At 39.0% G+C, this 21,575-nt stretch overlaps 1 protein-coding gene across 2 annotated transcripts in view; it reads right to left on the bottom strand.

The window, feature by feature from the left end:
- Positions 1-684: 684 nt before the first annotated feature.
- The window catches only part of LOC121907546 (aryl hydrocarbon receptor-like), a 39,482-nt gene continuing 18,591 nt past the window's right edge, over positions 685-21,575 (bottom strand). For both annotated transcript variants that reach the window (XM_042427165.1, XM_042427164.1), the window contains 9 exons: positions 16,104-16,213; positions 11,838-11,927; positions 10,150-10,282; positions 8,111-8,244; positions 7,717-7,919; positions 7,513-7,622; positions 6,188-6,329; positions 4,295-5,909; positions 685-2,128 (listed from right to left, as the gene is read on the bottom strand). In XM_042427165.1, the coding sequence (XP_042283099.1) occupies positions 1,979-2,128; positions 4,295-5,909; positions 6,188-6,329; positions 7,513-7,622; positions 7,717-7,919; positions 8,111-8,244; positions 10,150-10,282; positions 11,838-11,927; positions 16,104-16,213 (2,687 nt within the window). In that variant the 3' untranslated portion in view covers positions 685-1,978. The remainder of the gene's footprint in view (positions 2,129-4,294; positions 5,910-6,187; positions 6,330-7,512; positions 7,623-7,716; positions 7,920-8,110; positions 8,245-10,149; positions 10,283-11,837; positions 11,928-16,103; positions 16,214-21,575) is intronic.

Raw genomic sequence — 21,575 nt, forward strand, 5'->3', positions numbered from 1 at the left:
AATGGAAATCTCTTTTCAGCATCTCTCCTTGATGAAATAAGTCTACTCTGTATCATTTTCCAGTAATTTTACTATGTACAAGAAACATTCAGAACTGTATCCTTCCAGTAGAGATCTCTTTTTAATACTCACATTTGGTTTTTCAGTGATTGCCATTCTGTAACTGCTCCAAGATCTTGTGTAGACCTGAAATTAATGACCTGATATCACCCTGTTTCCTACCACTGGGTCAAAGTAGTATTTTAAAGGAAAGGTGTGACATTTTGGCAAAATGAGTTTATTATTTTTTATTACTGAGATGACAAGTCAGTTGAGAAGATTGATATAGTTTTTTTTATTTCTATGCATCCAGTATCTGTTTCAATCTTCACTTCTCCCGCTTCTGGGCAAGAGAGAAACAAGAGGATTTCCCAAAATGTCAGACTTTTCCTTTTCTTCAGGTTTGATTGTACTGTAATGGGTCTAAACCACTGCTTAGCAAAGGATGACAAAGCATTGCATTTTCTTTTTTTTTTTGTATGAGAGAACGTCTCACACACCAACTTCAAAACAATCAAGAATGCTTACTTGATGTAGGACATGAATAAATACAGGAAATTAAGTGACTTCTTCTAATCAAGTCAGTTAAACGTTTAACACTGCCCCCCCACCCTGACCCCATCCCACCCCCACCCCCCCAAAAAAAGGAAAAAAAAACTCCAGAGGTCGAAGATGATCAACATTATCAACAACAAAAATAAGAATAATTCAAACGGAGAAAGATAAAAATGATGACACTAACAATTATAGAGAAGTGTTTGTGCTTGTGAGGACATTAACCCATCACCTGAAATGTACCTCAAAATAAGAATTTAAAAAATGCAAACTGGTCAATTTTTGCACCAGTAGCTTCAAAGATAAACAAACAAACAAACAAACAAACAAAACAAAAAAGAAACAGGGTCTGTTGTCTTTACAACCCCAGTATCCCTGACTACAGATCTGCATTAAGTGGGTGCTTGAAATAAAGTGCAGGATATTTCTAGCCATAATTTCCATATTCTATACTTTTTTTCAAAAACATATATGGTTTAATCTCGTTGTTGACAAGTACAACTGTTCAACAAAGAAATCACTGAAAACTGAAAGATTACATTCTTGTTGCATAACAGAAAACTATAAGCGGTGCTGATGTCCTGTCGACTGCCAGTACCAAAACCTGTAATCACGTTGGAGTTGCACTGACGGGGATAGAGTGTGTGTTTGTGTCTTTATGGAGCTTTCAGATACAAAGTGAAACAAATATTCCTAACGGAACCAAATGTGAAACCAAATTATGATTTAAATCAGGAAATATAGGATGAAATATTAATAAACATGACTAATAATTGCATTCGATGCTTGGTCAGATGCAAATTTCCTAAACCCTCTCCTTTCTGCTTGTGTCTGTACATTCATGAAGCGCAGACAAACAACTCGTGTCTTCACCTCAGTTCATCTGCAACTCCAACTTTGTTTAGATATCTCTTCCTTATGTTGTCTAGCTTTCTCTCTCTTCACAATGTACACAATTAAAGAAAAACCTGAATTAAATGACAGAAAACATCTTTGTTATTTCATATTTAAATACTGAATAACTGGTATTGAAAATGCCCCCAAAAATTGGTATTGAACTATCCTTAATTTAGATAGCATTTTATCTGAACACTGATTTATAAAACTTGTGTTTACCTCTCTGTATTCTTTAAAATAAACTCAACTGAGCACTCTTGACTGCATTATTGTAAACAAAGGACTCATATGATAATATGACTGGAAATACAACACAGTGATCCCCTCCCCCCACAAAAAAAATCACAACTTTAAAATGAAAGAAAGAAAAACTTATAGGCCTACGTTTATTCAGCTTTGTTTGTTGTCTTATCTAGATGTATAAGGCTGGTCCAGTCATTGTGTGTTTCTGGCCGTTAACAGTGCATGACTGTTCCTGGTCAGCTGGTCAGAGGTAGAAGCCAGTGGCTGGTGGGTCGGGGAGGCTGGACAAAGTCTCAGGGCCGGGCATCTGGACTGTAGGGGGTGCTGCTCCGTTCCCATTGGGCAGAGCACAACCACCTGGGTAAGTACTGGTCAGGATGCAGCCATTCTCCATCTGCACAAGTCAAGAGGACATTATGAATACAGAGACCTGGAAGTGATGTACAATAGTGAAATATAGTAATATATAAAGTAAGTGGAAGCAGTGATCTTAGCTCAAAAATGGAACCCCTGTTGCATGAGTTTCAACCACTTAACTCCCTCATCTTATCCCACATTGTCTGAAAATATCACATATACACTCATCAAGCACTTTATTAGGAACACCTGTGCAATCTAATGCAAACCAATACAAAAGCTCTGCCATAAATTCTACTTTTACGAAGCTTCTGCATTTTCAGTTTTTGTTGACATTGTCGGAAAGGTGATAATTCTACTTTATGTTTATTATGGAGGTCGTAGTGGGTGGTGGTGGTGTACTGGAGTGTATTATATTGAAACGTGTTCCACCCCTCTAACAAATATGAGGGAACACTATTCCTACTGTTAGGTTTCTATCCTGATTTGGCAACTCTTATTATTACTATATACTATTTTAGCATATAAGACATATAAGGCCTGTCACTAACAGATGTGTAATAATTAATCTAATTATGTGATTCAATTTTGATATTGATTCCATGGATTTTAAAAATATATATACTGTAGGTATATAGTAATCATTGAAATACCTTATGCCTATTTTATGGTATAAAAATATGTTTTGTAAATGTCTGTGCACAAGCTATTCATTGGAAAGAACAAATTAAGTAATTTATGTGCAGAAGCACTCAATAATTCTGTCCTTGATATTTGCCAGGGGCTGTAGGAATCAGAGAGAGTTATAATACATGGCCCACAGTGATGATGAATAATGATTATTTTTCAATACCCCATATATTGCAAGAAAATGTTAGCATACATAACCAAACCTGTGCAACTTCCTCTTGAAATGTCACAATATTTTTAGAAATGTGTCAAATACCTACTCAATGTAAGTAATTTAGTCACCCAGACTTGTATAGACAATTGAAATTAAGATGCACAGCTACACAACAATATATACTATTCAATGCAATTCAATTCAGTTCAGATTTTGTGTTATGTAGCACAACAAGCTAGCAGAGCTGTAAGGAGAACTGCGTTCCCATGCATGCGCAGTGGCGTCTGCCATACAAGAAACCTCTCTCCTGAGTGTTACTAATGTTAATTTAATAATATTTGGACAACAATGGAGATCTACAGCATAGAGGAATACGATATATCAGACTTTACATACACACACACACAATACTTGTAAGTAGGATGAGTTCATTGTTGGTTTGGCTCTGCGCACAAGATTTGATGACGATGAGAAAAATAATGAAAACTGCCAGCCAAGTATCACAACAGCAGTGCAAATTAATTGATAACGTATCATAAGTAAGAGGATTACTATATACTAAATCCTGTGGACAAATGAAAATGATGGCCAGGGGTCAAATTAGATGAGTCCTTCTGTGGGAAGCATGGATTTGCTTTGCAAATATCAGCACGATCTGCTTATATGAATTTGAGATATTATGTATAAAATGTTGACATATTTCCGTGAGGGTGTCACAGTTGGAAGTTTTAGTCTAACCATTAGAGAAGGTCAGGGTGTGACTGAAATTATAAATCATCCTTTGTGTGTCATGAATACTGACACCAAATTTCACAAGAATTGGTCATTAATTTTTGGTGGTCTAATGGAAAGTCTGCCAAAGTTACTGAGATTTGTCCTATGGGGATCATGAATGCCTGTACTAGGGCTGTCACAAAATCAGATTTTCACTACACAATTATCGTGGCCAAAACAATTTATGATAATGATATTATTGCAATATCTATAGAAAATTTGAAAACGAAATTATACTATCAGTCAAATCATCTTTAACTTTGTTTATTGTGTGTTTTGTCTCTTTTCTGGCAAATGAATTACACTCAAAATACGGGTGTAGGGAGGTGGAGAGTCTGTAACCATAACTGTACAAAAGCGTACAAAAAGAACAATTACACTTAATGGATAGTGAAAAGATATATTGCATTACCATTAGCCTGTACCAAATTTCACAACATCCGTCTGAAAAGTTGTGAAGATATTTTTCTGTGGACCAAAGTGTTGGACTGACAAACTGACTGACATGATGCATGGTGATATAGTGAAGCTTTTTGAGAACCAACTAACCAGTTCTAGCTAGGTAGTTATGATTCAGTGCCTCACCTTACTGTGACTGTGACTGGGGTCATGAGGGATCTCCGAGGTCAGCATGCCATAATGGTCCAGCTGCCGGCAGGGTTTGCCCACCCCTAGGATCTGCTCCAGAGAGGCGTTAGGGGGAGGACACTGTGACAGGCTGGAGATGACCTGAGCCAAAGGAACTGGGATCTGCTCCTGCGGCTGTTTGTGGCTCATCCCCTGGAAAGATGAAACTGTGGACTCTGCCCTGTGCTGTTGCCCATTGCTCCCAAACAAACCACTTCCACTAATAGTGTAATCCACATTGTCAATATCAGGCATGCTATAATCCATGCAAGAGTCTAGTGAGGTGTTTGTAAGGGGTTTTTGGCTGTTGTCAAGGCAGGGACCCAGACTCTCACTGAATCCATAGTCCTGCCACTGGGATTTTCCAGCTGGATGCTCTGTGCTGGAGACGCCACATAGTCCGTTGAGGTTGGTTGCCTTCTGTTTGGCATGGCACTGCTGTGAGAGCTGGTTCTGCATCCGGGGTTTCTGCTGCTGCTGAAGGTAGCTTTGATGCGTTTGCTGCTGATGAAGCTCTCCATCCAGCTCCGAGGCCTTGCCATTGAAAATAGTCTGTTGTGAGTTCAAGTGTCCCGGTTGTATCCCTGCATTGGTTAGAATGTCTTGGGCTGTCCATTGTCCATTGGAGATGGATTGATTGTGCCCTAACAGCTCTCCATTAACTAATGTGTTAGCCAAATGGTTGTTCTGCTGGCCCCAGTCATGTGCAACTTTACCTGGTCGCATGTTGAGGTGCTGTTGCATCTGCTGGGATAGCTGGACAATGGGAGCCTGCCCCACTAGAGGAGGCTTATGGTGAGGAAACTGCATTTGCACATTAGTGTCTGAGGTGGCGTTACTATCAGGTAGTGACACTGGTGTGGCTGCCGCTAAGGCATTACTAGGAGGCACCTGTCTTTCATGATCTGTGGTATCAGTCTTCCCCTCAATGGAGTCATAGATATAAGAAAGAATCTCATCATTCGTTAGCAGGTCATCCAAGGTGGGCACACGCTCAGGGTCTATTTCAACTCTGATCATCCGCTCATCCAGCAGCAGCAGCTCCAGATCCTCAGCACTCAGCCCCAGCCCTTCTAGAGCTCCAAACAGCTCACCGTTTGAACAACCCCCCTCTTCCGAATCCACAACCCCTTGGCCCTCCAGGGAGAGGGAGTCCAGAGTAGCCAGCAGTGGGTCAAAGCTGGTGCCTGGCTGTGTAATGCTTGGACCCACCACACCATTGCTAGGTGGGTCCCAGTTCCTGTGCAGGCTGGAGGATTGGGAGTCAGAGAAGCCCATTTGGTCTCCAAAGAAGCTGCTATGAACTGACATTTTGGACTCCAGGGCGGGCTGGCAAACATACACCGACTCATCCTGACTCATAAGGGCCCCTAGAAGGGAGCCAGGGTCCAGACCATCCCTCATCAGCCTCTCAGTCCGGCTCTTCTTTGACTTACTGCCATTTTTCTCATGGCTTCCATCTATAAAGCCTGCAATAGGATGGTTGGACTGGTAGAGCAAGGCCTCACCTGTAGCATAGGTAAAGGGTAAATGCATGGAGCGCTTACGCAAGTGTTCTCCTCCCTCTTCATCCCTGCAGAGACAGAAAACATGATTATTATCTGGAAACCTAATGGTGGCAATCAAAGTTCCCAGCTTGTGCTTGGTGCTTACATGCATTTTCTTGTTTGAAGTGTCATAAATGTTCGATTAATTCGTGATTAATGACTATTCGCAAAATTGGATGGTACCCACTTGAGGTAAATTCCTAAACTCTCTGTGTAAACCAAGTTAAACCATTTGTGGGGGATAAATCAAATTGTGTTTGATTTTATTTATTGGTTTTTATTGGTTTGCAACATAAAAACATACAAAAGAGGCCTCTGGGTGGCGATGATGTAGTCTGGTTTGCCGTTCTTGTACACCAGCCGGGCATTGGCCTGGACCCACTTCCAACGATTCTCCTTGGTAAGGAGCCTGAACACAGTCAGACCACTCTCTCCAGTCTTCATCACTACAAACACACACACACAGAGTTATAATGAGTAAACTGTAATAGCATATGTAGTGTACAGAATATACTGTAGTGTTTTAACTCAACAAAACAGAAAAAAGTCAACATTGTAGAAAATACAAAACTGAAAACCTCATTCAATTTTATCAGTGTCATGTTTTTGCATCCCTTAATTTGTATTTTGAAGTGTTGTATCTAATGTAGTTTTTGTTTTTTATCTTTAATTGCCCTGAGGAGAGTAACATATCTGACCTTTGAAGTGTTAGCCCTCACAATGTGTTGGTGCTGATGTATGTATCATCTCTGATGCTTTGCTCATACATTGGATTTGTAGACCCCATCCTCTCCTCTGGCAGCTCAGCAGCTTTGCTCAATCTGCTCCGTAATCCAGCAGGATTACTTGCAAAAGCTGTCTGAACTCTCTGACCAGGTTGGACCAGCTTCCACAACTTTTTTTGACAGGACTAAATCTAAAATAGCAACATGTTTCTGGCAGTATATTGGCAGATGAATGTCAAAGATGGATGGATTCATTTTCACTGTATAACAGCTAGAGACTACTTAGCAACCATCTATTTTTGCCACCTTAAAACTGTGTTTACATGCAGTTAACTTTGGGTTAGTTATTCTTGTCTATTTTGCTCATTAAACTTTTACATGACATGGTATATAAACTATTGAACTGCCACTTGTGGTACAGCTTCCTTGGAGAGTTTTCATCATATATTTTGGCACATTGTCTTTGACTATTTTGTATGTAAACAAAATCCTTATATACAGTACGTGATTTTTTTTTTCAACTGTTGTCCAATTAAGTTTCTCAAATGTGTCAACTCAAGACACAGAATGTGCATAAAGGTGGAATCTCACAATGACCCTCATGAATTTATTTAGAGTTATCTGTAGTTTGTTTTTAATTAATAGACGTAGACCAGTAAACGATGGCAGCATAATCAAACAGATGTGGACTGTCAAGAAAAGGTACTTTCATGACTTAATTTTTAAAAAATGTATGTTGGTGAAGGTCATACTCCACATGATGATTTATGTTCACTTCCATTTGAAGGGCCATCCTATTATCAGAAAGTCTTAGGGCCGATGTGGATTATTTATTAATTGCCATAACAGTTACTGTCAAATAACTTGATTGGCTTCTGTAAAGACACATGGAGATTAAACTTACTTCTGACATGGTTCTCTGCACAGTACAACATATCTGCTGCATGGATGAACTGATAACCAGATCCTCGTACCCGCAGTTCAGCCTCTGTGTACCCCAGCACTATCTTCCCCCTGTACAAAAAGACAATAATTCCCAAATCAGGAAAATTCACATGGCTCAATAAGACATGTATGGAGTGTGCATGTCGCACGCCAGTTTCATTACTTTGCATCACAGGCCAACGGTGTGAAGTCCAGCTTGTGTTTGGTTCTGAAGATCATGTTCTTGGTCCTGATCTCCAGGATGGATGGAGGCTGCAGAGGAGTTGCAATGGTGAAAAGGGCGAGCTGTGGCGGCACCTTTCCTCCATTATCTTGTCGCTGGTTCTGTCCGTGCAGAAACTTCAGCCTGCCCTGGATGTTTAAAGCCTGTAGAGTAAGGAAGAGAATTGGGTCTTAGTGTTGGGAGATCTCATGGGAATACTGGTGCAACACTGTAAAAACAGCCCTGCACAGACATCTACTGAAAGCTAAATATCAAGTTTCATGTCTCCAGCTCTGGTGAAAAATATACCTTTAGTTTGCAGGTTTTCTCTCTTTTGTTTCAACATGTAACCTACCAGGAAGCCGGAGGAGTTGTCCAGGAGGCAGCGGAAGCGACACACAAAGTTTCTCTCAAGGAAGGATGAGTTCTCTGGGGGAAGCTGTTCGGGGTTGTAGGTGACCAAAGATGAGCTGCTGTCAGGTTCCATCTCTGTGGGTGAAAAATATGAGCTGATGTCAGGTCATTGCAACCAACTCTCTCTGAACAAAGCTTAGTTTAAATCAACAATGTGTGGAATCGTAATGTGATTATATCAGAATCAGCTTTATTGACCATGTATGTTTACGCATACAAGGAATTTGACTCCGGTTCAGTGGCTCTCACTACACACATCAATCTTTAGACACACAAGATACATAAATATAGAAACAAAAAATGGACAACAACATACAATGTCTATATACAGGTGAAACTGTTTCTGTGAACTGTTTGTAGTGCAAAGGTGTGAAGAGTGCAAGGAGTGCTGAAATATATATTGAATAGTTTAAAAAAGTAATGTTACTTCATATACATACAGTAGGTGGTTATGTACAGTATATACAGGCTGCTCAAATGAGGAATGAAATGTATACACATTATGTATTTATTATATATTTTGTACTATATAATTTTATAGCATAAAACTATTCTGATAACATGAGTTTTGCAAACAACAAAGACATCAGTACATTCAGTGCATCACTAAGCAACTGCAACTTTGTTCAGTTCAGTACAAAACTACACCCACAGAAAACACTGTTTAGAAGGTTATGAGCTTAGTTAGCACCTATTTGCAAAGGAGTTATAGCATTATGATTGTTTCTGTGGCTTTTATGGTCTCTCAGTAAGCTTTTAGCCATGACGTATCATACTGTATATCACAACGGAGCTGACACTGGTGCTTCCAGTCACCAGTGACACTGATGATTTAGTACATTCAGTTCACCTTTGAGTATTCTGTGTTAAAGATCAGTCTGGATGCAGTGAACACCTCTACAGTAAAGGCCTCCTATATTTAAACTATACCATGACAAAGCAGTGTGTCTTGATTTCTGGTGATCCCATTTGTTACCATTACACTTGTATCAATTTAAACATGAACTGCAATGCTTAGATAATGTCACAAATGGGAAAATCAAGTGGCCTGGCATCATGCTGCCCTTTGTATTTATTCTTGACCTGCATGTTAATGTTGTCTCATAACATCAGCGGCCCTCCATTGTAGAAAATGCACTTATGTAATGATGCCTTGAGCAGCTTAACACATCAAATGACAACATTTGTGGCCCCTAGAGGGGAGACTGTCAACAGGAGTGGGTTAGTTGTGTCAGAGCTGTGGGTCTTAACTTAAACACATTGCTCAGAACCAAAGCACACAGACATAAGCATCTTAAAACCCAAATGCAGATCTGGAACCACTTCACCTCATAAGCCACAGTGAAGATTACAGCGTCATGTGACCGGACCTGAGGATGGTCTTATAGCTTAATGCCTAAACTGTGTGTACTTAACCATCTGATATTGATCCCCAAATGTGTATGCTCACACTGACTGTGGGCTGCAATGGAATACAGCACATCGAGTACATATCAGTACTGATTTTTTTTACTTGAAACAACAGGATCATATCAGAAAGAGGACTGTAGTTCTCCTTATAATTATATCAGCTCATTTTGTTTTTACCTTCTTTGTGTTTTAGACACTGATGTGACCAACTTTCAGGGTTTGTAGTTAGGGCAGCCTCAAAAGCACACTTGCTCTTCCAACTCAAACTTCCAATTTGGTCAAACTACTGTAAGGATTATTGCATATTCCCAGCCCAATTTACAATCCTTTTTCATGGGAAATCCAATTCAGAAACACTGTAAGGAGCCCAGGTCAAATTAAATGTAACTTAAATCTCAACAAATCGACTTGCTTGCAAAAAATGATAATGCCTTGTTCTTGTGTGTTGTATATTTGCTTGCCCTTCAGACAGTAGTTTCAGTTTAAACACCTGTATTCAGTCCCACCTGGAGCTCACAGTATTGTAATCTTAATGAAACTGAAACTCATGTAGGAGGAGAGAGTGATCACCTTGGGGCGAGTCCTGGCTAACGGCGGATGCAGCAGCAGGAGGAGGATTCAAAGCCCAGTGCAAGTTTCTCCTGAGCTCTTGTTGGTCCTCCGTATGGACCAGTTCATACACACTCTGGTGCATGACGTCAGTCTGAAGAAAATAACAAGAGGAGATGAAAGTATTAGCTTTTGCCAAAATATGACAACTCATGCAAGCTTGGAGACACATACAGGGTGTAAGCAAACATATGCACCTAATGATAAGAGCTAGTATCATAATTTCATGTATACAGTGTAATCTGACCTATGTTGCAGCAGTACAAAGACAAACTTAGCAATATATTAATTTCTGGAGAAAGTTTATCACTTTTATCACGAGCGTATCAGTTTATCACTCGGTGGTTAGTAATTATCTTGGTAGATCATTACAAATACTTCATACTAGTTCGGCTGTTGCCACATGTTGCTGAGGGATTACTAGATGGTCTTGCTAGATAGCTGCTAAGTGATTGTTAGGGTGCGGTTGATAAGAGCTGCTACAGAGTCTCTGAGGAGTAATTGCTTGGTGGTTGATATAGTGTTGCTAAGTGGTTGCTATGGTTTCCGGTGTGGTTATTAAGTGCTGTTAAATAGTTGGTAAAGCATTACTAGGTGGTTACAAGGGTGTTGGTGGATGTTCCTGTAGTGCTATTAGGTGGTTACTCTGTGGTTTGGGGTGGTGGCTATGTTGTGTCTGGGGAGTAGTCACTATAGTTACTTTAGTGCATTATGTGTTTGCAGTAGTCAGATAGTGCTATTAGTGGTTGTGGTGTTAGCAGCAGTCGTCACACAAGCCCATCAATGAGTGTGGCTGTAGCAATATGTTTGAGAAATTGCAATGTCCCTTAAAAATTCTCTCTGTAGCGTGTATTTCTCCAAAACATTGTGTTCAAAACCAAATTTCACTTTTGTATTGCTGCCACAATTCATAGCACAGGTGCACTGTGTTATCCAAAGAGGCACAGTGTGTACTGCTCAGTTGAGCTGTGATGCAGAGACGTGCTGCCCACCGCAGCACACTGCTGTGACTCGTGGCCTTACAAAAGGCCAAGCTATAAATAGGTCGGGTCTTTCGGTTGCTGTCTCTGTTTCTGAACTCCTGCACCATGCAGGGAGCGGACGCATGGATCATCAGAGACCCGAGCTGCTCCCAGCAGATGTTGCACGCAAGCTGTAAAACTAGACTCATCTATCCGCCAAAACAGAGCCTCTGGAGGTTTCCTATGATAACATATACTGTATTAAGTTGCTTTATGGCTTTGCACCTGTCCATCTCTACTTGTGCTCCTAACAATGTAAGCAGGAGGGAGTTCATATCTTTTGTACATACAGTAATCCCATTTGAAAGGAAGTCTCTCAAGTGACTGTAATGACCAGTATGTTGGGGGACATGTGGCTGACAAATGGAGCTAAGCTAGCACTAGTATTGTTCTTATATTTCTAGCTTATCCTATAACACTACAGTAAGGCTCGCACTCCGGGTCCCAAGATTTTTTAGAGCTCAAAATGTTGTCTTGCCAAAATTAACGACAAAAAGTGCATGCCCCTAATCTGTTTTTATTTCATATCTGATTATGCTTGATGAGATGCTTGATGAGTGTTAAGATAATTATTAGAGGTCATTCAGCCTGTCAGAAGTATAAGATAGACTGGAAGTGATACAGTACCTGGTGGAAGCCCAAGTAGTCCTGGATGGTGTGAGAGGAGTAGAAGATTGTCCCACTGGCAGTGATAACCAAGACAAAACCATTGAGAGCCTGTGGATCAAACACACAAAGACAGTTAGTAAGGACAATTGCTGTTGCTGGAGTGAATAAAAAGGTAAAAATCATATAGCTAACTTTAGCTATATACTGTAAGTATACTTGTATACTTGATACAATGCAGCAGACATCATCTCACCAAAGTAAAAATCCCTTTATTTTCAGCAGACTTACGCCGCCACAAACAGTAATTTATCATGAGGTATTTCTTTTTTAGTCAGGAAGTGGTAAGCACTAGTATTACTTGATTATTTTGGGGCATTATATCTACATCATAAATGCTACAATCATGTCGCTGGAAATGTTTAGTCATACTAGGACCTCAACACACCAAACTGACATTATTTAGTTTGGCACTGGTGGGCTGTGTGTGGCCAACAGTGCATCTTTTTTCTTTGAGAAGGGATTATTCATTCATTATGTTTATTTGTCTCTCCTCCTGCTCATTTCCTGGAGGAAGCAAGATGAAGGTAGTAAAGTGAAGAAGAGAGGAGGACAGAAGTGAACAGAATTGGGACAATTTTTTGTTTTGTCACAGACGTCTGCATCCATTATAGATAAGGTGGCACCAACACAAACTTAGGTCCAACAGTGAAACACAGAAGTTTATAGTGCAACATTGTTAAACATTAAAAAGGTTTCTAAAGTTAATTTTCTTGTTCTTTTCTGTGTTTTCACCGGAAAAGCAGAACATCACCAATGGTGCAATGAATGTGGACCTAATTTCTTCTATTTTTGTAAAGAGGAAAATTCATAAAGTTTCTTCTATTTGTTAGTTATAGATGCAGTTGTTGCAGAGTGAATATTCAGGTTTGTGATTGCCGGTGAGATCACAAAAGAAAGTGAGAGGTAGAGAAGGAAAGGAGGTAGGAAAGAATAAAGTAGAGCTACAACCGTTACTTGATTAATCGATTAGTTGATTGTCAAAAAATTAAACCGTCAACTATTTTGATAATAGAATAATCGTTTCTGTCATTTTTCAAGCAAAAAGGATATTCTCTGGTTTCATCTTCTCAAATGTGAGGATTTTCTGCTTTTCTTTGTCATATGTGACAGCAAATTAAAAATCTTCAGGTTTAGGACTGTTGGTCGTACAAAGCAAGCAAACTGAAGACATCACTGTGGGCTCTTAGAAATTGTCAATGGCATCTTTTCACCATTTTTTGACATTTTACAGACTAAACAATTCAAAAATAAATTTGAAAATACTTGCTAATTGCAGCACTAGAGTAAAGGGGTGGAAAGAGGGAGACAAAAATGGTGAAAGAAGAATCATGTTAAGTTAAATGGAGCGCGCTCATTGTTTCTCTTCAAAGGGGAACAGCTGGTCCAACATTTCCACCTCACTAAACGCATATGTGCCCTCCCCCAGTATGGGAACTTTTCATTAACAAACACACAACTGTCTACACAAACATCTGTACAAGCACAGTCATCTCTCTCCTAAATCAGCCCACAGGGTGAGGGGATGAGTAATGCTGCAGACGCCGTGTTATTCTTTTTTGATAATACACCAGTGATTCACCACAATTATCTGCCACACTTCCTCCAGAGTAAACACAAACACCTAAATGTCACATACACAGCGGACAAACTGATGCTGAAATCAGTTTTATGACATGAATGTTTCAGTTTTTAAGTCATTATAACTACTAATTTTGAAATTTTACAGCCTCTTATTTATTTATTATCTTATCATTTTTAAAATTTCAATGTTGCTCGTGGAACTGCTGCACAACTGCTATAAATGAGGCCATATCTTTTAATGCCAGATAGTCCACTCATGTGTACTCATTAACCTCCCAGCTGCAAATGGTTTCATTCAGGCATGAGTATGAACAAGAGGAGAGTGGTGACTCACCGATTCTGGGTTAAAAAAAAAAAATTTAAGCCTACATTGTGAGAGAAAGCTTCATGTTGCTCTTACAATGTAAGTGATGGTGGCCAAAATCTACAAGCCTCCTTCTATGCAAAAATGTATTTAAAAGTTTATCTAAAGCCAATATCAAATCAAGTAGATATCTTTCAACATTACAGTCTTTTTAATGCCAAAGTTCCTCTTTTTGTTACTATACTTCCACCACAGCTCAACAGGGAAACACTGTCCGAGGAAACACAAAGAGATGAGAATTTGATGCTAAAAAGACTGTAAATGTGGCAGATATGTGGCTTGATATGACTAACTCAGACTGATGAGGCCTCATATAAGCTTCAGATCAACTTTTAAATGCATTTTTGCACAAAATGACTGTGTGGACACACTGTGAATTTTGGCCTCCATCACTTACATTGAAAGCACATTTGAAGGGGGTCTTTTAATAGCCAGTATGAACATGAGGAATGATTACAGTGAGGAAAACCTGAAAAATTGTGAGCCTGTCCTTTAAGTAATAACAAAAACAAAAACCCTGAAAATTTGGATATATATTTGAACATAAAACTTTTTAGTCTGTTTTCAGATTCATCTCTGGCACAGTTTTATCCAACAGTTCAGCAGCAGACTCATTTGACTAACAGTTAACAGGTTTGATGCAGGGCACCACAGTCAGTGCCAGGCGTATTGAGTGGTAAGCTGCCCTGAGCCTCTGAGCCTCTGAGGATCTATTCTGGGACCAATTTTATTCTCACCGTACATGCTACCCCTTGGACATATCATTCAGCAACACAACATCTCTTATCACTGTTACGCTGATGATACACAGTTATACCTCTCATTTAAACCACATGAACTGAACAATCTAACCAAACTGCATTCCTGTTTATACAATATCAAGGACTGGATGGCAGCTAACTTCTTACAATTTAATAGCAATAAAACAGAGGTTTTGATCTTTGGTCCAGAACACCACAAACTACATATACAGTCCTCCCTTAGTTCACTTACTACCGATGTTAAGTCTGTGGCAAAGAACCTAGGGGTAGCTTGTGATAGCCACTTATCCTTTGAGCAGCATACCAGGAATATCATCCAAGCTTGTTCCAACTGTTCTCAGTTTTAATAACACACAAAAAAGTCATACATGCTTTCATATCATCACGCCTGGACTACTGAAACTCTCTTTTTACCTGTTTAAACTCTCACTCAGTCTCACAATTGCAATTTATCTAGAACTCAGCAGCCAGATTGACTAAATCTAAAAGAAAATTTCATTAATTACCTACAAGGCCATTCATAGTATGGCTCGGGATTATATTAAAGAATTTTTAACCCCTTACAACCCAGCCAGGCCTCTAAGATCAGCTGAGCAAAAGCTTTTAGCTGTTCCACTGACCAGACAGAAAACCCAGGGCAACCGTGCATTTTCAGTTAAGGCCCCTCAGCTTTGGAACAGCCTTCCCCTCAGAGTGAGATTGGTAGACTCCACTGTAGCATTTGAATGCCTCCTTAAAACTCACTTTTACAAGATGGCCGAAACTTAACAATGTTTTCCTTTATACGTTATTGCATCACTTTCATATTTCTTCCATATCTTTTGCACTTGTATCTGTTTTATTTTTGTTCTTTTATTGGCATCCTATCTGCTTTATATGAGATCATCTCTTATATTTGCATCTTATTTGTTTATGTATGTGGTTATTTCTTTTACTTAAATGTCTCCTGCTTTATATGAGCTTATTTCTTATATCTGCATTTTACTTATTCATATATGAATTTATTTCTTTTATTTTGCACCTGCACTTTCATGTGTTTATGTATGGGCTCAGTGCTGCTTGATATATGTGCTCTCACGTTCCTAATTTCTGTATGTCATACAGGAGGGTTACATAGGTTTCAGATTTTCTTAATTTTTATTCTGTAAATCCTTTTATTCTGAAATGCTTGAAAAGTGCTATATAAATAAAATTATTATTATTATTATTATTGGTCTAAACGGATAGAACAGAAAACACAAGAGCAGTCCAGATTCACAAATGAAATTACTGCAATTGCCCATCAACACTTGCTGTCTCTCAAAATCAAATAGAAAATAATTGTTTAGTTGTTTGGAAATTTGAGGCATTTGAGTAACCAACAAATAACCTCAGATATTGAACCATAAATCAATCAAAGTGTTGATAAAGATAAAAGATGCTGAGGATTGAAACTGAATAAAAATAGCTTTAAATAAATTGCTGTTATTACTGTAAACTGCCGATTTACTGTGGTTAAAGAGCAGATTTATTACTGACCTGCAGCAGAAGTTCTCCCTCAGGAATCTTTGTCTCCACCACTCCGGCTGTTTTGATGTCGTCATCATTTTCACCGGCTGGAGACACTCTGTCCCGATTGTTGAGGGTAACTGTAGAGAGGGAGACAGAGAGGTGGGGGGTGGGGGTGGCATGGGAGGGGGAGGAGGTGGAGGTGGAAGTGGAGGTGGAGGTGGGGGAGAGGCATGGTTTAGTCCTGTGATCATGTTTGCAAAGCACTGCTGTGACTGTCAGATTGCCTTATGCTTAGTATGCTAAAGATGCTGCCTGCGTGCCTGATCCCAGCTCATTAAACATTCATCACATGCAAAAGTCTAATTTTCAAACACAGGCCTTTTATTTTGTCCAACTTGATTATGATCGCCATGACATCATCACGTCAGTGATGTAACTTACAACAGAAAAACAAATTCCTTATAGTTGTTTGAGTCTCTTGAGAACTTCTGCAGTCCTACAGTTGTAATACTGTGTATAATTTAATATACCATGTATCCTTACTTCCACTTCCACACCACTATATTTCCTCTCATTTCAATTTTACAAACAACAGACAGAGGATTCTATTTTGATAATCGATTAATTTTTTAAGCAATTTTTCAAGCATAAATGCCAAACATGACCGAATTTCAGCTTCTCAACTTCAAGGATTTGCTGATGTTCTTTGTCTTATGTGAGAGTAAACTGAATATCTTTGGGATTTGGGCAATTGGTTGGACAAAACTGGAAATTTGAAGTTTAGGAAAATGTGAGGAGCATTTTTAACAGTTTTATGACATTTAATAGACCAAACAATTAATCAATTAGTCCAAATGTAAAGAATTATAATTAATACAATACAGACATGGCCATATGTATATTATACTGTATATATTTGCTGTAATTGCTCTTCCTGTCCATACAGGCTGCTAAGAGATTCCTTGCTAAAGCAATGGGGAACAAAATCCACAGCTCTTGTTTGGTGCAAAAATGCATTCTTGAGTTCAGTGTAGTTATTAGATGATTACATTTATTATTATGCCAGAGGTGGTTTGCAGTGCAGGCACAAAATTTAAACTATATAATAAAAAACATGCACAGTAAGAGAGAAAAAACAAACAGCAGTCTTGAGTAACACAAATAAAGTGTTTATCTTCCAGACTTGTAAGAAATCAGGACAGTGTTGACTTGCTGAGCCGCTGTGCCACAGTAACAGAAAGAAGGACTTTTGTCTGACTTGGAGGTTACCAGCTTGGTGTGTGGTGTGTCGTATTAGTATGAACTGAATTTTAGAAAACTATTTTACACGACGGGCAGATCTTTTTGTACCAGACGAAGTTTCATTTGAAAATTCATCCTTACATTTATTAATGTGTGTGTGTACTGTGTGCTTCACATGTGCACGAAACACAATAAGAGAGCAGAGCTGTTGGAGAAGAGCTTTCTGTCTTTCCCAGAGATGCTTTGTCGCCACATTCGGGTGAGATGAGGCGACAGTTCCTTCAGGCGCCACTATATTTGCACTTTACATCCTGCTCGACCCCCCTCCCCCTAAACTCTCCTATCCAGCTTTATCCCTCCCCTGATCCCTCCCCCAGTTGTTCATTGGCTGGTAACTCCAGCTGTTCTCATCCTAATAGGATTCTCCTTTTTCCCAGTGTGACATCATAACTTTTTTTTTTTTCCATCCAGCTCTGGTGCTCAGGGCACATGAGAGGGTTCATTGGTTGGGTGGTTAAATAAATGGAGGAGTGCCTGCTCAAGAGGTTATGTCCATGGGTTATGTTTTTATCTTGCATTTAAAGCATCAAGGATCAAAAGACACACTAACAAATATATATATATACACACAATAATCACAATACAATAATCTATAATAATCTGTGAAGCCTAAACAAGCGTAAACCTCCATAAACACCACACAGACATCAACAGAACTCAACTCAGGCAGATTTTAGTTGAATTACTTGCCATCACAATTTTAGGAAAGACATTTTTTAAATCCTCTTGTTGTTGATGGTTGAACTTACTGCATCCATAACTTAAAGTTAATCTATGAGTTTTTGACTGCTAGTGACATTGTAGAGCAATCTACAGACTGCAGACAGGAGTACCACACTTGTGTATTAGATGTTTAATATTTAGTTGTTGTATCAAAGCTTATATGTTTAATACATTTTTGGCAGGAAGCGTCTCACTGGTTGCTGGCTACGCCTGGATCCTTTTCCAAGAAGCAGGTTTACTGAGTTATCTGTTTGCCGAGACGACTCGGAACAGTTACATCAGTCCATGTTCCAGCTTTAAGGGGGTTGCAGATAACTCAGGAAAGCTTCTTGGAAAAGGGCCTTGAATGTTAAATCACCCTCTGTGTGGGTGAATAAAACAGGCCAAGTCTGTCAAATGAAGGGGGCTGTATGAAAATGCTCAGTGGGACAAACTATTAACCTGTTAACCACATGAAGAAAGTGTTATATAATAGTATATATATGTTGTGTTTAATTTGTATTTCTTCTACTGGTACACCTGTACAACTCAGTGCAGAAGCCCTGCAAGAAAACTAAATTTTTGTTGACACTGTGTGACTCTTGTCTTATTGGTTTTGTAAAGCACTGATTTGCTGGATGTGTATATTTTTTAGGTGGATACACATTTTATGGATGACAACTCTAATAATGGATCATTCAACTTATGTATGTAAAGCAACTGCTTCTTTTCTTTGTTTCATATGATAGTAAATTGGGTACCTGTACATTTTTGGACTATTAAAAAGCAGTTTGAAAACATGTATTTGGACATTTATTAGCATTCTTGACTGCTTCAAAACACTGACAATGTCAACAGCTGATGAGAGATAATCGAAAGGTGAATGAATAAATAGTTAGTTAGAGCTAATATTATCACAATCATCACAATTTTTATTGTTATTTCTATTACGTGAGGCGATGAGCTCCGGTGATGTCATGAGAAAGAGAGCAATGGTCAAGCACATTAATCTCTGACCCCTGCAGGAGCACCGTGCTGCGACCCGTGATGACCTCTGACCCTGGAGGTGATGTATAACATGATTGGGTAACTGGGTTCTGGGTCAGATCTTTTGTTGTCTGCAAAGGGGGTTAACAAGGAGTCCATCTGAGGGGCAGACACTGGAGAGCATATGGGCTTTGTGTGGGGAGTTCGACGTAGCTTGTACCTTCACACGAGACAGGGCTTTGGTTGGTCACCCCTGACCTTATTCCCAAACAGACATCTTGAATCACCTTTTAGAAGGCCGCTGAGAACAATATGTGACATAATCCAACATATTTGTGAGGAAATGGCGTGGGGATTGCATCGCATATGGAGTGTAGCATTGTTGTTAGACAATGAAATGTGGGAGATTGCAGCTGGGAAAAAAAATCTGAAAAAAGTCAAATGGTGAGTTGATGCCTCTGAAACAACTCAGAAAACAAAGAAAAAAAATATAGAGCAGCCCCGGGGCTAACTGATTTGCGTGACATATCGTAATCATGACGTCCTTGGCTTGATTACGGCTAGGGTCCTTTGTTTCATGCTGTTGCCCTCTTTGTTTGCTGCCTGTCTCCACTATCAACCATCAATCATAAAAAGGCATATACCACCTTGTGCTGAAACGATTAGTCAAATCGTCAATCGTCAAAAATGCTACTAATTCTCTGGTTCCATCTTCTCAAATGTAAGGATTTGCAGTTTTTCTATTTCAAGTTTGGACTGTTTGGACAAAACAATTTGAAGACATCACCTTGGACTTAAGGAATTGTTAATGTGCTTTTTTTTTTTAAACTGTTTTGCAGCTGTAATGCCAAGAAAAGGCAAGGCAGTAGTGTTCTACAGTTGCTGTTAAGATTATGTTCCATCTGCACATGCATAAACTGAAGATAGCACAACACTGTACATATATTCATTTTTTTGTATGTTAACTGCCAATAGCACAATGTCAACATTAGTGCAATCTGAGTATTTCTTGGTAGGGATACAGTATGTAATGTAGTATGAAATGGGACACAGAGTCCAGAGGACATCCATGATTGCCAAAAATAAAAATAAAAACAAAAACTTTACAATCCTATTTTAAAAGCGCTATCCTAAAGAGGAATAATAATTGGTATTGACGTTACCATTATGTCATAGAGAGTTGTATTAGCAGTAAGTATGTTAATGTTTTGTTTACTTGTGATCACCAAATAATCTCATTAATCTCGATTTCATAAAATACTTTCCTCGCTCGTGATCCCAAACAATTAGATCTTGAACACAACATCACAAAATCCTATTTTGGGATTATGACATAACTTCTCACGATATTATAAAAACATTTATGTGTGTATACATGTGCTAGAAATCAATCTCTGCCAGAAACTGTGAATGCGTAACTGTTGTCTACAGCAGTCACGTGGGCACATTAGTCTCTCATTATATCATTGCAGTGACTTATACCTAAGTGGATCACTATGATCTGCAATAAGCATGTTGTTGACTGCCACAGGCTCACTGCGTGGCATCATCTGTGTGAGTGCTGTGTGTGTGTATTTTCTGGTCTTGGTAGTTTATGCATCAGAGACCACAGGTACAATATGCAGCAGAGTCAGTAGCATAATCCAGCCAGTAAAAGTGGGCCAACACAAAGCCTCTTGAATGGCCAGAGGAGGACAAAGAGCAGATCTTGTTATCAAGCTTCAGTGGGCAGGAGTGTACATAATGAAAAATTTACATTCCCACTGCCATAACATACATGTGGCATAATAATAGCGCTCCAGCAGTCACACAGAAGCGTTTCCAGTGAATTGAAGAGGACAGCTCGGCTTTCCCAAATATGCTTATCTTAGCATAAAGGAGTTCCATAGTTACTGGACAGCAAGCAATATACATCAAAACAAAGTGACCTAATATAACATGGAGAGGTGAGACTCTGTTTTTCTCCTTTTTCATTCATTTTGTTCTGCACAACAATCTCTCTCGTTCTTTCTTTTTTTCTATCACATCTACTCTATTGTCCTCCATGAAAACATTCCTCCTAAAGGCACAAGCCAAGGCTCATACAATACAAACCAATAAAGAACACTGCAAAAAATCTCCATCTAGTAAAATGATACATGAGCAGGGCAATATTATCAGCTGATATCATCTTATCAAAGATAAATACATCAGAGTATATGTTGATAGATTTGGGGGAAAAAACATTAATGAGAAAACAAGTCTGTAAAACCAATGTTTATAGACTACCTTGTTCTAAATACTGGAGCCTTATTTCTTATCTTTGCCTCAACTGCTTGATAACCAAACTTGATGGATCTTAAAATATCCTAAAATAAGGTAATAAGGTTCAGTACATTGAACTTTTAAAACTTTCCTGCTCTTCTAATATTTTTTTTGATTTTTGAATCCCTTTTTTGAAGAAAATCTGTCAGTGGGTTGAGATAATTTCCATTTCCATGTTCCATTTGATTAACAGTTAATTTACAG

This window comes from Thunnus maccoyii, chromosome 11 (assembly GCF_910596095.1).
Source record: "Thunnus maccoyii chromosome 11, fThuMac1.1, whole genome shotgun sequence".
NCBI lineage: Eukaryota > Metazoa > Chordata > Actinopteri > Scombriformes > Scombridae > Thunnus > Thunnus maccoyii.